The 23,248-nt window shown below is 34.2% G+C and overlaps 2 protein-coding genes across 2 annotated transcripts; both read right to left on the reverse strand.

The window, feature by feature from the left end:
• Window positions 1-12,422: 12,422 nt before the first annotated feature.
• Window positions 12,423-15,297, reverse strand: LOC8266492 (protein NRT1/ PTR FAMILY 5.2). Its single transcript, XM_002526522.3, has 4 exons — window positions 15,126-15,297; window positions 14,564-14,781; window positions 13,753-14,324; window positions 12,423-13,576 (listed from the first exon to the last, which is right to left on the reverse strand). Exons 1-4 carry the CDS (start codon window positions 15,289-15,291, stop codon window positions 12,706-12,708), a joined length of 1,827 nt encoding a protein of 608 aa, XP_002526568.2. The 5' UTR covers window positions 15,292-15,297; the 3' UTR covers window positions 12,423-12,705.
• Window positions 15,298-17,181: 1,884 nt separating this feature from the next.
• Window positions 17,182-20,285, reverse strand: LOC8266491 (protein NRT1/ PTR FAMILY 5.2). Its single transcript, XM_002526521.3, has 4 exons — window positions 19,951-20,285; window positions 19,592-19,809; window positions 18,534-19,105; window positions 17,182-18,258 (listed from the first exon to the last, which is right to left on the reverse strand). Exons 1-4 carry the CDS (start codon window positions 20,183-20,185, stop codon window positions 17,394-17,396), a joined length of 1,890 nt encoding a protein of 629 aa, XP_002526567.3. The 5' UTR covers window positions 20,186-20,285; the 3' UTR covers window positions 17,182-17,393.
• Between the last annotated feature and the right edge of the window lie 2,963 nt (window positions 20,286-23,248).

Below are 23,248 nucleotides of genomic sequence, written 5' to 3' on the forward strand. Positions count from 1 at the left end.
TAACCATTTTTTCAATAGATATATATTCAAAAGTTTTATATTAAAAACTTATATTTAGTGTGTATATTCTATAATTAATATTAGAAAATATATAAAATTATTTTATATTTTAATATTTGATGGTTGATACGTTCTTTATTATTTCAAACTAATAATTATATTGCAATTATATATTTATTTATTATTTGAACGAGAACATACCAAGCCTGTGAAATTTTTTTTTGTAACATATATTTCCATGAAAAGTTCGACATGCCCCAACAAAAAAAATTTGAACTGTCATATAGCATGTAAATTGAAGGAGCTTATGAACAATAAGGAACATCGGCTGAGGAGAAGGATAAGTCAAATATGTGTTGATATTTGAGGAGCATTTTCTCCCACATTGTTAAGTTAACAATGTGGAGGTAATTTCCAAGCCTATATAATAGAGGCCTCACATTGTTATTAAAGTATCCCAAAATAAGAGAAAAATATTAGAGAGTTAAGCAATTATTTTTCTCCTATTATAAAGAGAGAATTTTAATGTTTTCTCCTTTATAAATAAAGAGTTTGTAACTCCTATTATTTTTTCTTATAGTAAAATTCTTTTATCATTGCCCGTGGTTTTTACCCTAATTTGTTTAGGGGTTTTCCACGTATATCTGTGTGTTCTATTGTGTATTTTGTCTTTCTTTATCTTTATTTTCTCAAATTATTAGCTGTGATTTTGCTCTATCAGGTTCATATTTTTCTACAATTGGTATCAGAGCACCTGGTTGGTAAGAAATTCCTTAAAATTCTGTGATTGCAGCTCAGCCTGATCTTTCACAGGAGTTTGAGGCTTTCTTTGGTGCAAAAGAGCTTGTGTGGAGTAGTAAGAATACTTACAATCTAGGGAAGGTTCTGTCTAAGGAGATTGGTATTTAAGAGGTCCGCTTGTGACCCTCCAGTCTTTCCTGGGAACTTACCTAGTGAGTTGTGTTCATTACTGCGGTTCATTTTACAAGCTAAAACGCACCGTTTGTGATAGAAGCAATGGCGGCAAAATTTGAGATTGAAAAGTTCAACGGGAGTAATTTCTCACTGTGGAAATTAAAGATAAAGGCTGTATTGAGAAAAGACAATTGTCTTGCGGCTATCAGTGAACGACCGACAACACTCACAGATGATAATAAGTGGAACGAGATAGATGGGAATGCTATTGCAAACCTTCATCTAGCACTTGCAGATGGGATCTTGTCCAGCATAGAAGAAAAGAAAACGGCAAAGGAGATTTGGGACCACCTCACTAGACTGTACGAGGCCAAGTCATTACACAACAAAATTTTCCTTAAGAGGAAACTTTACACCTTAAGAATGTCAGAATCTACTTCAGTGACAGAGCATCTTAATGTCTTGAATACTCTATTTTCTCAACTCACATCGTTGGGCTATAAAATAGAGTCACAAGAACGTGCAGAACTTCTACTCCAAAGTCTACCTGATTCGTATGATCAACTCATCATCAGTTTGACAAATAATGCTGCTACCGAAATTCTAGTCTTTGATGATATAGCAGCCACTATTCTTGAAGAAGAAAATCGGCGAAGAAACAAGGAAGACAAGCAGGCAAGTTCACAACAAGTGGAAGCCTTGATGGTGATAAGAGGGAGATTAACAGAACGTGGTCCAAGTGGGAGTCACAATCATGGTAGATCAAAATCAAAGAGTAAGAAGAATTATAAATGCTATAATTGTGGTAAGAAAGGTCACCTGAAGAAGGATTGTTGGAGTTTAAAGAATTCCAATCCTCAAGGGAATGTGGTATGCACTTCGGATGATGGAAATGTATTATGCTGTGAAGCAGCAATATCAACTGAAAACAGGAAGAGATTTGCTGATGTATGGCTTCTTGACTCAGGAGCAACGTATCACATGACCTCTCGAAGAGAGTGGTTCCATCATTATGAACCTATCTTAGGAGGATCTGTGTATAGTTGTGAAGATAATGCCTTAAAGATTATAGGCATTGGAACTATCAGGTTGAAGATGCATGATACAGTCCGCACTATTCAAGGAGTGCGACATGTGGAAGGTCCGAAGAAGAATTTGTTATCTCTGGGATAGCTGGATGATCTTAATTGCATTATCAAAGTTCAGAAAGGAATCATGAAGATTAGCCGAGAGCGCTTGTAATTATGAAAGGAGAAAAAATTCACGCTAATTTGTATATGTTTTGGGAGAGCTGTGCATGGGCGAAGCATCTGTTGCTTCAAGTAGTTCAAGCGAGAGATCTGCAATGGTGTGGCATCAGAAGCTTGGACATATGTCTGAACAAGGCATGAAGATTCTTGCTGAGAAAAATCTACTTCCTGGTCTCACAAAGATGTCATTACCCTTTTGTGAGCATTGCATAACAAGCAAGCAGCATCGACTACAGTTCAATACATCCAATTCTAGAAGCAAGGATGTTCTAGAATTAGTTCACTCTGATGTATGGCAAGCACCGGTTTCATCACTAGGAGGAGCTAAGTACTTTGTGTCCTTCATCGATGATTACTCAAGGAGATGTTGGGTGTATCCAATCAAGAGCAAGGGATATGTATTTGTAATTTTTAAAACTTACAAAGCGCGGGTTGAACTTGATTCAGGCAAGAAGATCAAGTGTTTAAGGACAGATAATGGAGGAGAATACACAGGTCATGAATTTAATAGCTTTTGCAAGCAAGAAGGGATCAAGAGACAGTTCACTACGGCATACACTCCTCAACAAAATGGAGTGGCAGAGCGGATGAACAGAACTCTATTAGAAAGAACTAGAGCATTATTGGGAGCTGCAGGCCTAAATAAGGCATTCGGTCGAGTTAACACTTTGTTATGTGATTAACGGTCTCCATCTACAAAGAATTGATCAAAAGACACCGATGGAGATGTAGACCGGGAAGCCGATTGATTATTCAAACCTCCATATATTTGGAAGTCCCGTATGTGATGTATAATATCCAAAAACTACAAAGTCGGATCCAAAATCCGGGGAAGTGTTTGTTCTTGGGATATCTTTGATGGTGTGAAGGGTATCGCTGTGGGATCCCAACGCCCACAAGGTTATAATCAGCAGGGATGTAATATTCCTAGAAGATAAATTGAAGGGAGAAGATTATAACACTTCAAAAGAAAATTCAGAGACTACAACTATACAGGTGGAAAGAAAGTCTACAGAAGAAGATTCTTCTGAAGTAGCACCAGAGCACGAAGAGGAAGAACCAAATTGAGTTTGAAGAGTCGGTACCGAAGTTGAAGAGTCAGAACTTGAAAAGGGAAAACGTATAAAATTTACACCAACCTGGCATAAAGATTATGATATAGGCAGCAATGTCGCATACTGTCTTCTAACTGAGGAAGGAGAGCCATCAACTCTCCAAGAAGCAATGAGCGCCCGGATGCATCTCGTTGGATGGCGGCGAATGCAAGAAGAGATGGAAGCTCTACATAAGAACAAGACTTGGGAGCTTGTGCCACTACCACAAGGAAGAAAGGCCATTGGCAACAAATGGTCTTTAAAATCAAAAGAAATAGTGATGATCAAGTGGAGCGGTTTCGTGCAAGAATGGTGGTGAAAGGATATGCTCAGAAGGAGGGGATTGACTTCAACGAAATATTTTCCCCTGTGGTTCGATTAATAACTGTTCGAGTAGTCTTGGCGATGTGTGCTACATTTGACTTACATCTAGAACGGTAGATGTGAAAACTTTTCTCCATGGAGATCTTAAGGAAGAAATTTATATGCTCCGACCCGGTTTTGAAGAAAAGGAAAGCGGAACTTGGTTTGTAGGTTGAACAAATCTCTATACGGTTTAAAGCGGTAGCCGAGGTGTTGGTATAAGAGATTTGATTCCTTCATCATGAGCCTTGGATACAACAGACTTAATGCGGACCCTTGTGCATATTTCCAAGAGGTTTGGTAAAAGTGATTTTGTTATCTTACTTGTTGTATGTAGATGACATGTTGGTAGCAGTCCCAACAAAGATCATATTGAAGAACTAAAGGCACAGTTGGCTAGGGAATTTGAAATGAAGGATTTGGGACCAGTAAACAAGATTCTAGGGATGCAAATTCACCGAGCGAAACAATAGGAAGATTTGGCTTTCTCGGAAAAATTATTTGAAAAAGGTCTTTGACGCTTCAATATGCAAGATTGTAAGTCAATTTCTACCCCACTTCTGTTAGTTTCAAATTATCCTCCAGTATGAGTCCTAGCGTTGAAGAAGGAAGGATGGAAATGTCTCGGTAATCGTATGCATCGATAGTGGGGAGTTTAATGTTCGCGATGATTTGTACACGACCGGACATTGCACATGCAGTGGGAGTAGTAAGTCGGTACATGGCGAATCCCCGGTAGAGAGCATTGGAATGTCATAAAGAGGATTCTAAGATATGTTAAGGGAACCTCAGATGTTGTATTATGTTATGGAGGATCAGACTTTATTATCAGAGGATATGTTGACTCAGATTATGCAAATGATCTTGATAAAAGCAAATCTACTACAGGGTATGTGTTCACACTTACTGGCGGAGCTGTGAGCTGGGTATCAAAACTGCAGTTAGTTGTGGCGACATCAACAACAGAAGCAGAATATGTAGCAGCTACACAAGCTAGTAAGGAAGCAGTATGGTTGAAAATGATGATGGAGGAACTCGGGCACGAACAAGAGCATATTCCTCCCTGCCTTGCATCTCGCGAAGGAATCCAAACTTTTCATTCAAAGTCAAAGCACATATGAGTCCAGTATCACTTCGTTCGTGAAAAAGTGGAAGAGGGCACTGTAGATATGCAGAAAATTCATACTAAAGACAACCTAGCGGATTTTTTAACGAAGGCAGTTAACACTGACAAATTTATTTGGTGTCAATCCTCTAGTGGCCTGATAAAAGTATAAGCAGCATGGAAAGGCAAGGAAGAAAGAACGGTGTGAAGATCTGATTGATCCTCAATCAAATCTTCAAGTGGGAGATTGTTGATATTTGAGGAGCATTTTCTCCCACATTGCTAAGTTAACAATGTGGAGGTACTTTCCAAGCCTATATAATAGAGGCCTCACCTTGTTATTAAAGTATCCCAAAATAAGAGAAAAATATTAGAGAGTTAAGCAATTATTTTTCTCCTATTATAAAGAGAGAATTTTAATGTTTTTTCCTTTATAAATAAAGAGTTTGTAACTCCTATTATTTTTTCTTATAGTAAAATTCTTTTATCATTGCCCGTGGTTTTTACCCTAATTTGTTTAGGGATTTTCCACGTATATCTGTGTGTTCTATTGTGTATTTTGTCTTTTTTTATCTTTATTTTCTCAAATTATTAGCTGTGATTTTGCTCTATCAGGTTCATATTTTTCTACAATATGATCGCAAGATCATTCAGTGTTAACTTCAAGATATAGAATTAGGAAGCAAGAAACTGATCCATTCCAGAAAAGACAACCTTGACATCCCCAAATGGAGAATGATACCTTTTTTTCCCCCTTATTATGTAATAGCTATCAATATACATGAGCTGGTTTCTCTCACTGATCTTTAGTAAGAACATGTGCATATTAAGGATCCAAGGGAAGTTCAAAATGATGACTTTACCTTCCTTTTCGAAGAACCGAAATGGGCACATATTTCTGGTGCATTACAAATAAGGCACTCGTATTGGAAATTATATATTCCAAAGATACTAATCAATTCCATCCAATTTTCCAATAATACTAGCAAGAATGTATATAATCTACATCCTTTGGAAAAAGTTGGGGTTCTTCAGCTGACATGACACTGTCACTATAAAGTGCATCAATTTATACACCCCAATCAAAGACAACTAGGATTATCTAAAAGTCTTGGAGGACGCAAGTAACTTGCAGTAATGTTGCACTCCAATCAAAGACAACTTGTTGTAAAATCTTTGTTTACCTTCTTTTCTTTCTGATTTCTCCTTCTTTAAAATTCATGCTCTGTTGATTTTACAACTTGTAATCCAAAAGCAATAAGGATACAAGGAGAAAATTTTAAAAAAAATCAGAAAGAAAAGTATAAACAATGAGGTTAGAGTTAGTTTTATTTTTATTTTTTTTTATACTAATTTTGCGTAAATCTCAACAGTGAAAGAAATGTAGAATACATATTTCAGATTCTAATTCTAATTTTCAATCAGAGGCACCGAGAGAGACTATTGATTAATCATTATAAATACCTTCTAAATGACCATATATGAGGGAGAGATCAAGGATACGATGATGAAAGATTTGCATATACCTCTAACTCCTCTAGAGGGGACAATGACCACAATTACGGTAGATGAGGAAAGTTGAGAAGATATTGGTCGAGGAATAGGCGGTGGTGGTGGATCCATGGTTGAAAGGAGAAAATATGATTTCTTTTCTTATTTTTTAAAACGGTGAGAAATATGATTTGGATTGATGTGGAATTGAGATGTAATTTGAGCTAAATTTCTTTTTTTTTACGTACTTATTATGTCACGTCAGTTTTTAATTCCATCGATTAAACAGAGATCGAGCAGAAAAATTAGTGATACTTCAATTAACATTTAAGGGATTCAGCGATGCCAATTAAAAAATTTTAGAGATAATTGTGATAGATGGCCAAAAATTAATTACCCCATTTTTTGTATTCTATTGGCTCTTTTGCCTAGAATTTTGTTTTTGGCGTGCACAAATAGATTGGAATTACATGCAAGTAAGTATGTATGCATGTAGCTTTCCACTTTAAATAAAAATAAATTTCTACATCGAAATAAAAGGACACTAAAAATATATATAACATTTAAAAAGAGTATGTAAACCAAGAAATTATTTGAGAAGAGCTACCAAAGAAAATGTTAAAAGACCATCCGTTTTTAAAGAATGAGAGAAATTCATATCTTTTTCTTTGGTCTGACATTGGTCTGCACCATGGTTTGATTCCATTAGTTCCTAGTTTATTGACATGAATGAATCACCATGGTTATCTCTAGATTGATATGATTTTGTCCATTTTGCGCCTATGCCCCCATGACTTTCCACTGGCATGACTTGCCTTATATCAATGAAGATTATATTTATAAACCCATGATCATCCTCACTTTTAGTCAATGCTGGATCTTATTTGCACACTCAACAAGAGTTGACTTACAATGAAGGAGCAAGCTCTCCATCTCCCAGGCTTTTGATCTTAAAATAGGTTTGTCCTTAAGATCCACACTATCATTTTCTATATAATTCTCTTTTATCTGTATCACCTTTCTCTTCTACTTCTGCCATTAGCTAGAGTATATTGTACTTACAGATAATATAAATATGTGGCGCTTTGTAAAATAATTTTATCATCATCTTTTCCACTTGTTTCTTGTTCATCAATTCTATTTCCATGTAAAAAACCTACCTAGTGGACTGTCAAGCTACAAGTCCCACAACACAGAATCGAGATTCTCTAAAAAGCCAAAGATGAGTAGCGAAAAGTGCCAAGGTGTGAAAAAGCAAAAAGATTCTTCCAATGTATCATTTTAGGTCCAATGGAATTCATAGATACAGGAAAAAGCCCTCTCAGATAGAAAACTTTTTCAACCATCTTTCAGTTGTTAATACGGTATATAAAGACTACTACTACAAATTGTGCTACACCATTGATTGTAAAATATCGATATTTGTTGAATCCTGTAAATTGCTAGAAAGTAAGATACTTTAAATCTTGCAGTCTTAAGAATTTTATAAAATATTCTTGATGGAAAAAATGTGAATGAAAGATTCCTCAGAAATATATATTATTATAAACAAAGAACTTAGCAACAAGTAAGCAGACTAGAAAATTGAGGAAGCTGAGGATTGCCAAGAATGCATAATAGTTGTCTAACTAAGATATATTCAAATTGTCCATTATCCACCCTTTATGGCCATGCTTATCAGTGATATTAGAAATTAGAGCAAAGGAATGGGTATTTTGTGGATCTGCTCTGTCTTCTGAGAGGGCTATTGCCAATTAAGTTGATATTTTCTTTTCCTACAGCTGCTTGATACGAGGCATTTCTGCAGTGTGGTGGATTGTGATAGCTATCATTCTTGAAATGATTTATGCCTAGGCATTTTATCTATTTGAGCAGAGTAGTGGTGAACATGGCTTGTAAGTGCCTAACTATAATTGAATTAGTGTTGGGTTCAGATACACTTTGCACCGAATGATGATTTTCATGAAATATTAGAATAGGGCATTCGATGTTGGACAGTTTCGATAGAAGCTATCTTCTTAGTCTAGCTCTCTTATGAGAAGTTTGGATGATTGTTTATAGCATGGTTGGAAATCTAAGGTTATTGCATTATGTTGTACTTAATCGAATTGCTAATAAGCAATATTTTCCTTTGATGCATTGTCTTTTAGTTGAGTTTAGGAGCATGATTGGTATGCATGTGACTAAATTCTGGCAATCGAATGTCACACATGTTATTTCTGCCATAGATATAAAGGGGGCATGTACTAGGACGCTGAAAGTTCTAATGGCTATTTTGAATGGAAGATGAGTTCTTATGATTGACTGTGAGTTTAATCATATTCAAATTCATAATTGTCTCATTTGTGCTACATAATTTGGTCTGTTATTTGCAATTTTCCATTTCTCGGGTCTTTGGCTTTATTCTAGAGTAAGTCTACTATATCTGTATCTCTGGTTTGCCGACCAAGCTAAGCTAGTCTTTTGAGGATGATCAAAATGATTGGATAAGTTTGGAGATGCTGAGATTGTAGCAAATAAGCTACTGCATTTGTTTATGCTTTTATGTAATTTAAAATTAAGGGCATCATTCCTCTGCTACATAGTGAAATTAGAGAAGTTCCGCAATGAGTTTGATCACTAGAATATCATGATGCTGAGTGTATTAGGCTTAACTTTTGATGTTGTGTTCCTTTTAGCTTTTTTTCCTCTCCCAGCTTGCATATTACTGCTTGTTAATTCAAACATCTCTCTGTTAATTAAACCACAAATTTGACCTTTGCAGGAGTGAAGACATGTATGGTATCTATGCGTTCTGTGGATGACGAACCTTATGAAGTCAAATCTTGATAACCACAGATGCCATAATGGGCCAGAACTGGCAGGCTCAGTGTGTTGGATAATGTAAGTTTCCTTCTTATGAATGCCTTGCTGCAAAAGTATAAATATGTATAAAAGTCTGCTCTGTAGAATAAAAAGGGAGGACTCAATTGCATAAGAAACCTTATATTATATTAAATAGAATATTAATATACTCTTACACACATAATAATTTTCGAACCACTCTTGACTTGTGCGCGCACCCACTACACAACACACTTGATTTTCATACAGTACACGGTCAGATTTAAGGAGCCAAGTTCCTTTTATACCTGTGTAAAGTCGGTTTATTGTCGACTTTTCTAAGTATGTACTCTATCCTCTTTCTTTCTTTTTAATTATTAAATGAATATAGAAAGCTTTAGAGAAATTTAGAGTGAGAGAGAGGAGTGAGAGAGAGGTGACGCATTCTTTTAACACTCTTCCTTACTATATAATTTTATAAGTTTAATTTTTAGAATTTTACACTCATTTTGATCGTAATACAGTCTAACTTTCACGATCCATTCTGTGGGCCAATGACTAGCACCTATCATTTTCTAGGTGCCGGTCACGGGTCCACAAAACGGATCGTGACACTAACCCCATTTTGATCATTATTTTTTTTATCATTAACTGTAATGTATTATCATGTCTATCCATTTACTGCTTTAGAATTTATTTTTATATTTTTTAAAGATTTTCATGAAGCTTTCTCCATTTAACACCATACTAGTGATTTTCGCTTTCTTGTTTAGTTCTTGTTTTATGTTGATTACCTTCTCTTCCTTCGATTGATCTCGCCTAAGTCAAACCTTCGTCTCCAATTTCTTCGTCGCATGAAGACCATAAAAGTTTCTTTGTTATTTTTGAATTTTCCTGCTTTTATTCTATTTGCTCTTCCGTATTGTGTAGTGTTTCCTCCTTTTCTTAGCAATCTACTACTTCACCATATTCTTCCTCCATTTTTAAGTTTAAAAATAAATTTTTAATGTCTCCAGTTGAATTTGGTTGATCTTGAAATCTTTCTTTATAATTGAGTTCTTCTTCCAATAGAGATTCTTCATATAGTTTCAATTTTGTCATGTCGTTATTCTTCTTTACTTTCGCATAACTCTTCAAGATAGTTTAATATAGCTGAGGATGTCAACAAATCCCATTCGTCATCATCACTACCCTTAAATTATGAAATCTCGTTACCTGTCTTTTCTCGATGGCACATGATATTTGGATGTAAAAGTCTCATTTTTCTTCTCTTTGAAGTTGAGATTGTGTAGATGTTGCCAACTCTTTTATATTGGTAATCTCGAGCATAATGACCTTATTTTTCACAAAATAAAAATTGAATATTATTTCTATGATAAGACTTGTCCTCTAATTGATCTTGAGTGTGGCGAGCTCCCCTTTATTGTCAACTCTTTTCTTGATGACGTGTTTGCCGGCCTTTCTACTTTTGTTTTCCTCTATTCCTGATCTCACAACGTAAGGAGCCTTACCCTTTTATTGCTGAACAGAGCTTTCTCCTCTTCCTTAACTGATATTTTAGACATTTGTTTGTCTAAAGCTTCTTGATTTGCTAGAATATTTTTTAATTCATTTAAAGATGACTCCTTAGACCATCCACAAATTGTCATGACAGGTGCATTAAACTCATGAGGTAACCTATAAATTATGATCCTCCTCGTTCTTGTCTTCATAAAGCTTTAACTCTAGGAAACTATTCACTTACCATCATGTCATATTGCGAGATTGATAATAGCTCGTTTTTCAATTGTTGTAGCTTGGCATCACTCGCCCGAGCGATTAATCCAGCAAAAGTGTCCCATGCCTCTTTAGCTGTCTTCATATTTTTGATGCGCTGCAATAAATCATCTTTTACAGATATCAACAAAGTATACATAGTTTATCATTTTTGACCTTCTATCTTTTAAGAACATCTTGATTTATTGCAAGTGTTGTCTCACTCCCTTCAATAATTTTCCATAAATTTTAACCGAGCAAATAAAATTGCATACAAATACTCCAAGTGCTATAATTATCACTATTAAATTTTTCAAGGTTACTAACTGAACTAGACATATTCACCATTATAACTTGATTATTCTCTCTAATTACCAAGCAAGCTTGGTCCTAGACCAACGACCTTCAGAATTCAAACTACACTAGCGGCATTTCGACGTAACATGATTCCTGATTACTTACTCTTGAAGTACTTGAAAGTCATTCCTTGGCCACCTACTCTGATTGCTTGCTCTTGAAGTACTTGAAAGTCCAACCTTGACCGTCTGCTCTGATGCCTGCAAAATAAAAGGAAGGACGTAATTGTATAAGAAAATTTTTATTATATAATAAATAGAATTTAATAAAATAATATGTACTACACTCTTAAGTATAATAATTTTTGGACCACTCTTTGACTTGGTCACAGACCAGTGCACAACACACTCGACCTTCACTCAGTACATGGACACATTTAAAGAGCCAAGCTCCTTTTATATATGTGTAAAGTCGGTTTATCGCCGACTTTGCCAAGTCGGTACTCTATCCTATTTCTTTTTTCTCATTTCAATTATTAGATGAATATATATATACACATATATATATATATATAGAGAGAGAGAGAGAGAAAGAGAGAGAGCGAGAGAGAGCGAGAGAGAGGGTGCAATTCTTTAACATGCTCCCCTTCATGTTCTTGTACTAACTGGACCTCTCAACACTTGTTTCCTTATGAAAGTTTTAACAACAGATTGTAGTTAAAACTATTGTAATTCAGGTTTGATTTTACTGCTGCGTTTACGCAATAAAAATGCTGGATAGTTCTTAAGAGGTTTTACTTCGCCTGGTTTCTTTGTAGCCACTGAAGCTCTTTAATGGCTTCAGTTTCTATTTCGCTGTTGACTCTGTGTCGGGTTACGAGGAAGATCTCCAAATTTTGGTCCTTGCTGCAGGAGGTACTATTTTGAATAGCAAGGAAAAAGTAGTGGAGCAAAGTCACGACCAGGCGACTCCTTCAAGAACATTAGTTGTCTATAACCTTGATCCTCCACTGGGATGCAAGTTAGGAGAAGAAGTAATAATTTTCTGGCAAAGACAAAATGAAGCAGAAGATCTAGCTGCGATTAGAGTCCATTGCTTCGTATAAGTTGCAACCTTTTGTCAGCTTACATAGTACACATAGAAATGTTCCTAAGTATGGTTTGCCTCAAGTATGCTCATTTTTGTTAGATTCATCTCTGTAATTCTGCTTAGGATGTTGTAATTTGAAGGATTTTTAATGCAATCATAGTGCTCCCTCAATTTACGTTTCGGCCCACTTGAGCTAATCTTTCAGAAAGTTTGAAGTGTAAATCTAAATTATATAAACCATGAGATAAAAAGAATACACAATTTTCTGATAATAGAAAAAAAAAGAAAAAAAGAAACAGGAGCTGGAGTATACTTTCTCAACGGTGAAATCAATACATGAAGTACTGGTGTCTCTATGGTGAGTATGTTCCCATTTGTAGAATAGAAGTATTGCCAATTCTATTTACATCATTTATGAGCTTTGCCTCTTTCTATAGATTGCCTTTGGCGTATGAATATTCCAAGAATCCACAAAACTATACAAACAAGTCTCTCATCTGTTCAGTTCAGTCCAGTCCAGTCTTCAAGTATCTCCAGTATGAAGCTTGTTTGGTGAAGTTTCAACGGCTTCCTGCAAATCCTTTTTCGCATCCACATCGCTATTGTAATCAAAGAACTTAGCCACGACGAAGAAGGCCAACAAGTTAATGAACGTCAGGATAGTTAAGAATGCATAATAGTAGTCTAAGTGAGAGATATTTAGATTATCCAAAATCCACCCTTTATGACCATGTTTCTTTGTGATATCAGCAACTGTTCCCAGCAGAAAACTACTCAAGAAATTCCCAATTCCCAAACTACTAGTAAAATATGAAGTCCCCAAGCTCTTCATTCCGTCTGGTGCTTGGTCATAGAAAAACTCCAACTTTGCAACTTCCACAAAAGTATCAGCAACACCCATCAAAGCAAACTGAGGAAGGAGTATAAAAATACTCAGAGGAACTATGGCATCCTTTTCAACAATGTTATGTTCCTTTGCAACATTAAGTCTTCTCCTTTCAGCTAAGCAAGCTGCGGTCATTATAATCACATGCAAGATAAACCCAATTCCCATTCTTTGTAGCAATGTAATTCCTCTTGGATTTTTAGTGTATCGTCTAACTGCTGGCACGAAATAACGATCATAAAGGACAAGGCTAATCAGCATGAAGATTGTCACGAATGCTGTTAGACATGCTGGTGGGATTTCAAAATGAGGTCCCATGCGCCTATCTAAGGTTGTGCCCTGTTTGATGAATAGTGTGTGTACTTGAGCTAACATGGTGCTTGGTATGAATGTAACCACCAAAACCGGAAGCATTTTCATCATTTGCTTGGTTTCTTCTACTTGGGTCACTGGACATAGCATCCATGGCGAGGTTGAGTCTGTCTTCACAGCGGCTTTGTCGAAGAATCTGCAGGTCTATAAAGTGTTATAGTAAAACTAAAGATATGAAAGAGTGACAAATTAAAGAATTATTTCTGGTGATAATAATGGGCCCATGTGATCTTTGTTAATGCTTATTATATGAAACCATCAGCTGTCGAGTGACCTGTTGGATTAGAATTAAGATAAGCTTGGTGATCAAACCTTAAAGAAGGGGTGTGATCAATTCTGAATTTTCCTGATCTTGAGTACTCCTCAAGGCTAAGCTCATGAAGCTCTTTAGGGTCATTTGGGAGGGGAACATGTTGCTTCCTGAATGCAGCAACAAGTACTTGAGCAATCCTGGTGAAAGGACTCCCAGCCGGCAGTTTATGCCTGTAGAATTGAGTGCCCACCAGAAATACAGCGATCGAAACGGCTAACCCGACTGTTGGAAGGGCATAACCAAGGGTCCAACCCACATTATCTTGGATGTAAACCAAGAATGTGTTTGAAAAGAGGGTGCCAAAGAAAATACTAAACATCCACCAATTGAAGAATGATAATTTTTGGGTCCTTTCTTTGGGTTCAAAATCATCAAATTGATCTGCGCCCATGGTGGATATGTTAGGCTTGGTTCCACCTGTACCTGCTGCTATTATGTATAGTGCCCCATAGAATATTCCCTTCTGAAGAGCTGAGGCCTTTAGGTCACAGTCTTCTTCCTTGATGTTAGGACCACAGGATGGTGGCCTTAGTGAAGGCAGTGAAACTGCCAAGGTTAACAGGGTCATTCCCTGTGCATGAGTTGCATGAATCATAGAACATTGATTAATTCAGGATCATATATATTTGTTCAGAAAATTCATCATATAATATATTTCTACTTCTCTTTATTTTTGTCATCAAATATTTCTCAAGGTTTTTATCTTTCAAGCTACTGCGATATATATATTCTTATTTTTTCTCTCTTAAAAAGTAATTTCTTTTTTATATATATACATGAAATCTTAAAGAACTAATTGTATTTAATTACCATGAGATAAATTGCAGAAGCAATGATAAAAGTCCAGAACCGGCCAAGATGAGCATCTGCAATGTATGCACCTAAAATTGGCAATATCCAGACGGTGCCAGCCCAGTTGGTAACATTATTCGAAGATGCTACAGTGCCTTCATGGAGCTTCTTTGTCAAATACAACACTAGATTTGATGCTATCCCATAGTATGCCATCCTCTCGAATACCTCATATCCTATATATATATATATATATATATATATATATATATAAATTCAAAAACATCCCAGACAAAATCTATATGTGTATATACACAAGTTAAGATATCTCAGAAATTAATATCTTGCATGCAAGAGCCATCTTAAACATTTTTCAATAAGATTCAAAGATCTTACCATGATATTACATATAAACGATGACATATAGATTTTGTTGCAAAATACTCGCAACCAAATGTTTGTCTTCTTATATTCATATATACTTATAGCAGCAATTCCTATATTCTCTTGCAGTGTATATGATCCTGAATTTTCATGAGCATTAACTATATATATAATATGTAAAGATGTGATGACTTACCTACGATGAACCAACAAGCTCTCCATCTGCCAGTCTTTGATCGTAAGATAGGTCTCCCTTTAAGGTCCACAGTTCCATCTTCCGTGTAATCGTCTCTCCCATTTGCAGGGCCTTTCTCTTCTACTTTATCCATTATTATCAGGTTATTACAATAAAAGTTTTGCATTGTTTCTTTGTCACTTGTGCAATCCCTATATATATGTGTTGTTTTATGATTCTGGAAGGTATCTTTTCAATAATTATCACATTAATCAGACTGAAAATGTTGGACTTGTCGTTGCTATTAATTTATAATGTATATAAATTGGAATTACATGCAAGTAATTATGCATATGGATGTAGCTTTCTACTTTAAATAAAAATAAATCTCTACATCGAGATGAAACGACAAAAAGAATCTATAAAACATTTGAGAAGAGTATGTAAACCAAGAAAGTATTGGAGAAAAGTATCTGCAGAAGAAAATGCTAAAACACTACCAATTAAAGAATGAAAGAAAGTTTGTACGTTTTCCTTTGACTCGAAATCATCGAATTGGTCTGCACCCATGGTTTGGTTCCACCGATTCCCAGTTTATTGACATGAATGATTAAATCACCACAGCCGTCTCTAGATTGATAATGATGATATCGTCCAGGGGCCTATGCCCTCATGACTAGTCTTATATCAATGGAGATTTGCCATATTTGTAAACCCATGATCATCCTCACTTTTAGCTAATGTTGGATTTCATTTCCACACTCCACAAGAGTTGACCTGCACTTTGTCTACCACACTCCCATCTTCCGTATAATCCTCTCTTATCTGCAAGACCTTCTTCTACTTCTGCCATTTGCTAGAGATTGTACTTAGAGATAATATAAATATGTGGTGCTTTAAAAATGATTTTATTATCATCATCTTTTCCGTTTGCTTCCTGTTCATCGATTCTATTTCCATATAAAGAAAACCCATCCGGTGGACTGCCGAGCTATAAAGTCCCACGACACATGAGCGAGATTCTCAAGAAAAGCTAACATGGCGAGTGCCCAAGAGGGCTACCTTGGAGACTTGAGATATCAGCAGAAAATGCGAAGGTGCGAGAGAATCAGCCTATTGATATTGAAAGACCAAAAGGATTCTTTAATGTATTATTTTTGAATCCATTAGAACTCATAGTTATATGAAGTAGCCTTGTCAAATAGAGATTTTCTTTTTTCAGACCATCTTTGGATGAAAGTAAATGGGAGTCCAAAAATTTTGTAAAACGCCACGGATGGAAAAATTTGGGAATGAAGGATTTCACATATATATGTGAAAATATTACAGTTCTGTCTCTGATTAGGAATATTCCTATGTTTTTGCATCCTTTTCTCTTCATTCTTAAGACATGGTCTAACTTGACGACAGATGCAGAAAATATGATTATGATCACCGCTGGGAGAATGTCACAAGATGCAAATATTGGAGAACTGCAGCTTGCCAGTTATTTCCTTAAACATTCATTACGTAAGTTATCAGTTTTGATGTGTCTCAAGTTTGGTGTATACTTTTTTATCTGATTTTTCCAATATTAATCAAATCGAAAATGATGGAGTTGTCCTTGGCATTTGTTTTGGATGAAATTTCTAATCTTTGATGACATAATGTTGCTAACCTTAATAAAAAAATGGCATCTTGAATTCGGCAGAAAATTAAAATATTTAAGCTTTATATATGTTTAACCTTAACCTTTTGGATTATCCAACCAATTTTAACCTTAATCTTTTTGCTCTTAGATTCCTCTCATCATAGACTGACTTTATTTTTTTGGATGATTAAACTGGAAAAAGGTTTGGATATGAATATGAACTAAGCGATGAACTCCTGTTTTTAGTAAAAAGAAAAATTGAAATAGCATTGCTGGAAAAGTTCGAACTAATGAAAAAAAATTTGGCAATAGATTTTGGTTAATCAACTAATTAAGTTTGTATTAACTATTTTTTTGTGGAGCACCGGCAAATTTAGTTTGATGGTAGGTGCATATCTCAATTTGATTAATTCTCTAGTTTGTGAGTTGAGAAAAAAAACTATACAATTGGTAATCAAGACAGCTTTAGTTAGTTTTATGAAACAAACTGGTTTACTAATAACATGTATTAGACTCCATTCACTGTGCTACACTTTCCTGACAGGGAAAACCGATTGATGAACACAATGATCAATGGCTTGACCTTGGTTTTTCTTCTTTATATATGTACACACACAAAAGAAGTCTCATCAGCTTAGTATAGTGTAGCCTTCATATCTTCAGATTTTTCTGCTTGGCGAACTTTCAATTATTGCTTCCTGCATATTTCTTTTGGATTCTTGATCGACATTATAAACAAAGAACTTAGCAACAAGTAAATAGGCTAGAAAATTGAGAAAGCTGAGGATTGCCAAGAATGCATAATAGTAGTCTAAGTGAGATATGTTTAGATTATCCAGTATCCACCCTCTGTGGCCATGCGTCTTAGTGACATCAGAAACTGTTGTTAGAAGAAAACTACTCAGGTAATTCCCAATTCCCAAGCTACTAGTGAAATATGAAGTCCCCAAGCTTTTCATTCCTTCTGGTGCTTGATCATAGAAGAACTCTAGCTTTGCAACTTCCACAAAAGCATCAGCAACACCCATCAAAGCAAACTGTGGAAGAAGTATAAAAATGCTAAGAGGAACTGTATCACTTTTACCAAAGATTTTATGTTCTTTAGCCACACTAAGTCTCTTTCTTTCAGCTATGCAAGCTATGACCATAATGATTATATGCAGGAACAGACCAATTCCCATTCTTTGCAGCAATGTAATCCCTCTTGGATTTTTTGTGTAGCGCCTGGTAATTGGCACAACGTAACGATCATATAAGATTAAGCTTATCAGCATAAAGATCGTCACAAATGCTGTTAGACATGCTGGTGGGATTTCAAAATTAGGTCCCATGCTTCTGTCTAAGGTGGTGCCTTGTCTGATGAAAAATGTGCCTACTTGAGCTACAACGGTGCTCGGTATTAATGTGGTTAGTAAAACTGGAAGCATTTTTATCATTTGCTTTGTTTCTTCAACTTGAGTCACGGGGCAAAGTATCCAAGGCGATGAACTTGATCCACTCTTTACAGCAGCTTTGTCAAGGAATCTGCAGGAAAATGCAAGCTAGACTAAGCTTCATCAGATTGTAGAAATAATTAGACGCAGGCAGGTTAATTTATTATATTCTTAATGATGAAGAAGTAATGAAAGTGAGATCTATATAAGAATTAATGGGCATCAGGATTTAAGTCTTGTCAATGTTAAAATCTTCCTTTTGAATTCTGATGCTAAAAAGACCAAGAAAGATAAAAGTCTCTGCACATTGTGCTAACTGCTTCAAACAGTGTGATATAGAAGCTCTATTAATCAAAGAAAATTAACCTTAAGGAAAGGGTGTGATCAATTCTAAATTTCTCAGATCTTGAATACTCCTCTATGCCAAGTTCATGAAGCTCTTTTGGGTCATTCGGGAGAGGATCCTTCCACTTCCTTGTAGCAGCAACCAAGACCTGTGCTATCTTCGTGAATGGACTACCTGCAGGCAACTTATGCCTGTAGAATGGAGTGCCAATCAAGAACACAATGATGGAAACCGCAAGCCCTGCAGTAGGAAGGCCATAGCCAAGGCTCCAACCTACATTATCTTGTATGTATATCAAAAAAGTACTTGAAAATAGGGTGCCGAAGAAAATGCTAAACATCCACCAGTTAAAGAATGAGAGCTTTTGTATCCTTTCCTTAGGTTGAAATTCATCAAACTGATCTGCACCCATTGTAGATATGTTTGGCTTAGTTCCACCTGTACCTACTGCAATTATGTATAGTGCACCGTAGAAAACACCCTTTTGCAAAGGGGAAGCTCTCTTGTCGCATAGCTCTTCTTTGATCCCTTGACCGCATGATGGAGGTCTTAGAGCATGTACTGAAACTGCTAGGGTTAGCAGGGACATTCCCTATATGTTGAAGTACAAGTTGAAGCAAGTAATTAGTTGTCATTTGGGAATTCAACTCATAAAAATCAAACGTTGTGGTTGTAAAACGATGATTGTACCGTGCAAGAAACAAAAAATGTACAGCATACCGTGCAACAACCCTGGAATTAAGTAGACAGTAACTAGACAATAACTAACCGTAACATTTTAATAAGAAAGTAGAAAGAGGAGGCCATAAATATATATGTGGTCACTTGTCTCTCATCTGTAATTAAAATGTCTTCATCAAAATTAATGTCTTTGTCTTTACAAGTCAGATAGTTTTTCCCCACACACATGAACTTATGGTTGTTCATGTGGTTTCCATTTCACTGTGAACAACCACATACGTGTTCAGTTATGCATGATGCATGCCATCTTCTACTCAAAAAAGAAAACTGAAATCCAAAAAGAAGAAGAGAAAAATATAGTCAATACTTGTCTTGGAAGTTAATATCAGTTAATTACCATAAGATAAATTGCAGAAGAAATGAGAAAAGTCCAGAATCGGCCAAGATGAGCATCCGCAATGTATGCACCTAAAATGGGCAGAATCCAAACAGTGCCGACCCAATTTGTGACATTGTTCGAAGATGCTACAGTGCCCTCATGGAGCTTCTTTGTCAAATACAACACCAGATTTGATGCTATTCCATAATATGCCATCCTCTCAAATATTTCATATCCTACACACGACCAACAAAAAGAATCTTTCTTGCAGTACTACATATATATGTCTGTCGTACGTACTTAAAAACTTCCATTGTTGAGATTTGTTTTAAGGGGTTCCATGTATATAAGAAAAAATAAATAAATAAATAACTTACCTACTATGAAGGAACAAGCTCTCCATCTGCCTGTCTTTGATCTTAAGACAGGTTTACCTTTGATATCAACAGTCCCATCTTCTGTGTAGTCTTCTTTCCCATCTACAGGACCTTCTTCTTCTTCTTCTCCTAACTTAGCCATTTGTGATGGAGAAAGAAGAAAGCTACGGGTGGAGATAATTAGAGGTCTTAGTAACACATCATGTGAGTTATATTTTCCTTTTATAAAGCACATGAAATTGTTAACAAGATAATTAATTAAAAGACTTTAAATTTCAACCTCTTAAATCATGATTTTTTTTATTTTCTTTCTTTCTTTCTTTCACAGTACCCTTTGTCCTATCCCAATAATTAGCTTAGTTAACGGGCATGGAAAAATTGAAAATTAAGAAATAAATAAATAGGGTTCATTCTTTCTTAATGATGTTTACCTGTACGTCTTTCATGCTCATCACCTAAAATCTGGTAGGTGGGTCATTCGAACGTTGTTCTTTGTGTTCTTTTGTACATCTTTGTTTGCATGTGGTTGTTTTGGATTTTTGGAAGTGATCATAAATTTGTAATTAACGTACACATGATGTTAGAAAAATATTTTTAAGCTAGAGAACAAATTGGGGGCAGTGAAGCATTCCTATTTGCTGGGAAAGTTCCAATTTTGTTGGTGTTTAAAAAGATTCTCTTAAAATTGATTGTATAGCAGAATGAGAAGTCTCTTAATATTTGAATTTTAAGTGACGCATTTATTCAGTCACTAAACTTTTTGTTTAATGAGTTAATTAAAACATAATTAATCCATCTTTAGTATTTCCTCTATTAAAAAGTATATGTTAATATTCTACCGTAGATGATTACTTATGAGATTGTTTTATATACATGACGTAAGTGTATAATGATGAGAGATTTGATATAAAAATTTCAAATTTCATATATAAATTCTAATTCAAAAATTCATTTAAATTTTAAATAAAAGCTCGACGCAGTTATTTGATTAAAATAATTATAAAAAGTAAATGGGAATGAGATTTTAAATAAACAATTAATAGAATTATGCCAAGTAATTTATTTTACACAATTAAAAAAATTAGTTTTGGTTATTTGTACAGATTATCAATTATAATGAGTTTGTTAAAATAATATGAGATAGTTTTAAAAATTTGTAAATATTTAAATTTATAAAAGAATTATTATAATTTGTAAAAAAATATAAAAAAAAATTAATTTTCATAATTTAGCAATATATTTCAAGATTATGAAAAGATTTAGTATTTTTTGTATATTTCGTAATATTATTCATTTTTTCGCTGTTAAAAGATTAAAAAAAATTATCATTTTTCTTAATTTAGCAATAAATTTTGCGATTACGAAAATAACTAGTATTTCTCATAAATTTATCAATTTTGTATAAATTATTAAGTTTCACAAAAATAAACATATTTTACAAGTAGTAAGACTTACAAAAAATTATTATAATTAGTGAAAAATATGAAGAATTTTTCATAATTTAGCAATTGCGATTACTGGAAAAAAAATTAGTATTTTTTTGTAAATTTACCAACTTTTTTCGTAAATCATTAAATTTCACAAAAGTAGCTAACTTTTCATAATATCATTTATTTTTCTGCTAGTAAGACTTACAAAAAATTATTATAATTTATAAAAAAATATGAAGAAGATTGTCATTTTTATTTATTTAGCAATAAATTTCATAATTATAAAAAATTTAGCATTTTTTGTACTTTATTAGATTTCACAAAAAGAATCATATTATCATAATATCATCCATTTTTTTCGCAAGTAGTAAGACTTACTAAAAATTATCATAATTTATGAAAAATATGAAAAAAGAATGTAAATTTTCATAATTAAGCAATAAATTTCGTGATTACAAAAGAAATTGATATTTTTCATAAATTTACTACTTTTTTATAAATTATTAAATTTTATAAAAATAATTATATTTTCACAATATTATTTATTTTTGTGGAAGTTATTTAGTGAAAATAAAATAATAAAATGATTCAACATGTTACCAATCACTTTTACATTGACAATATTTAATATTAATTGTAGATATATGGTATTTAAAATAAAATAGAATAAATTTATTTTAATTAAAAAATTACTTTATTAATAAAACTCACCAAAGTAAATTATTGCAAAAGAAACTTTTAGTCCAAATATTATATCACGTAAAACTCAGACCGAATGAATTTTAGGTTTTCATGTGCTTTATAATTTCGTAATTCTAGACTCTAATTGATAACTCGATCAAGGATTGAGCTGTCAATAACATATCTAAAGGTTAACCCGATCTCCGAAGTTCTTACAAGGATGGTTAAAAAGCGTCGGACGGAGTTGTCTGACCAGTTACTCTAATGATTAAGTCAGTAATTTGTGCAATGGTAGTTAAAGTATAATAAATGTATAAAGTAATATGTACCTGTCAATATGGTATAGTGGTTCCTTATATAGATGTTGACAGTTTTTTTATCCTACCAAAAGTAGAACTTCATAGATATAGGTTGGCTTAAATATAGTATGACTTGTTTTCTTGTCTATTTTTGTCAATTCCATCTTTCTCGGGCATGATAAGTTGGCTTGTAACACTCTGTTATCTCTAATTATTATCATTAATCAAGATAAATAATACCAAAAAAATTATTTTCCTTTAACACATAATCGTTTCTATAATTTACTAGAGAATGATTGTTGCATTGCATTGTCATTGAAGCATTTTAGTTTATAAGTAAGATGTGAATGATAAGGTAAAATACTTTGACATGGGCTGTTATTAAAGAAAAGCAAAAACTATGCTCGAATTTCGGTTTTTACATGGACTCTTCATGTTACTATTTTAACTATAACGATTAAAGGTCAATGTTCTTAAAATTTTTTTTTTAAAAAAGAAACTTAATTTAATGGCTTAATTATCAAAAAAATTTCTGAACTTTGCAATTCTTATCAAATCTAGCACGCAGTTTATGAATTTTCAACTTCAACACTATACTTTAACATTTATTTCAATTTTAACTTTTAATAAAATTATTTGTCAAATCTGCTAGCTTGGCATGAACTCTAGCAACAACAAAAAAGAACCGAGTCAATATTAGAATTGTTAATTTGTTACATTACTAAAATACTATCATTTAAGTACATAGAATTTTTTATTTTTTTCTTAATTTTAAAGTTTTATTAATTTTATATGCTTAAACAACAATACTTTAATAGTGATGGCGCCGACTCAATTCCTCCTTTTTATTGTTGTTGCTGAAGTTCACGCCACAGCAACAAATTTTGT

Source organism: Ricinus communis, chromosome 7 (genome assembly GCF_019578655.1).
Source record: "Ricinus communis isolate WT05 ecotype wild-type chromosome 7, ASM1957865v1, whole genome shotgun sequence".
NCBI lineage: Eukaryota > Viridiplantae > Streptophyta > Magnoliopsida > Malpighiales > Euphorbiaceae > Ricinus > Ricinus communis.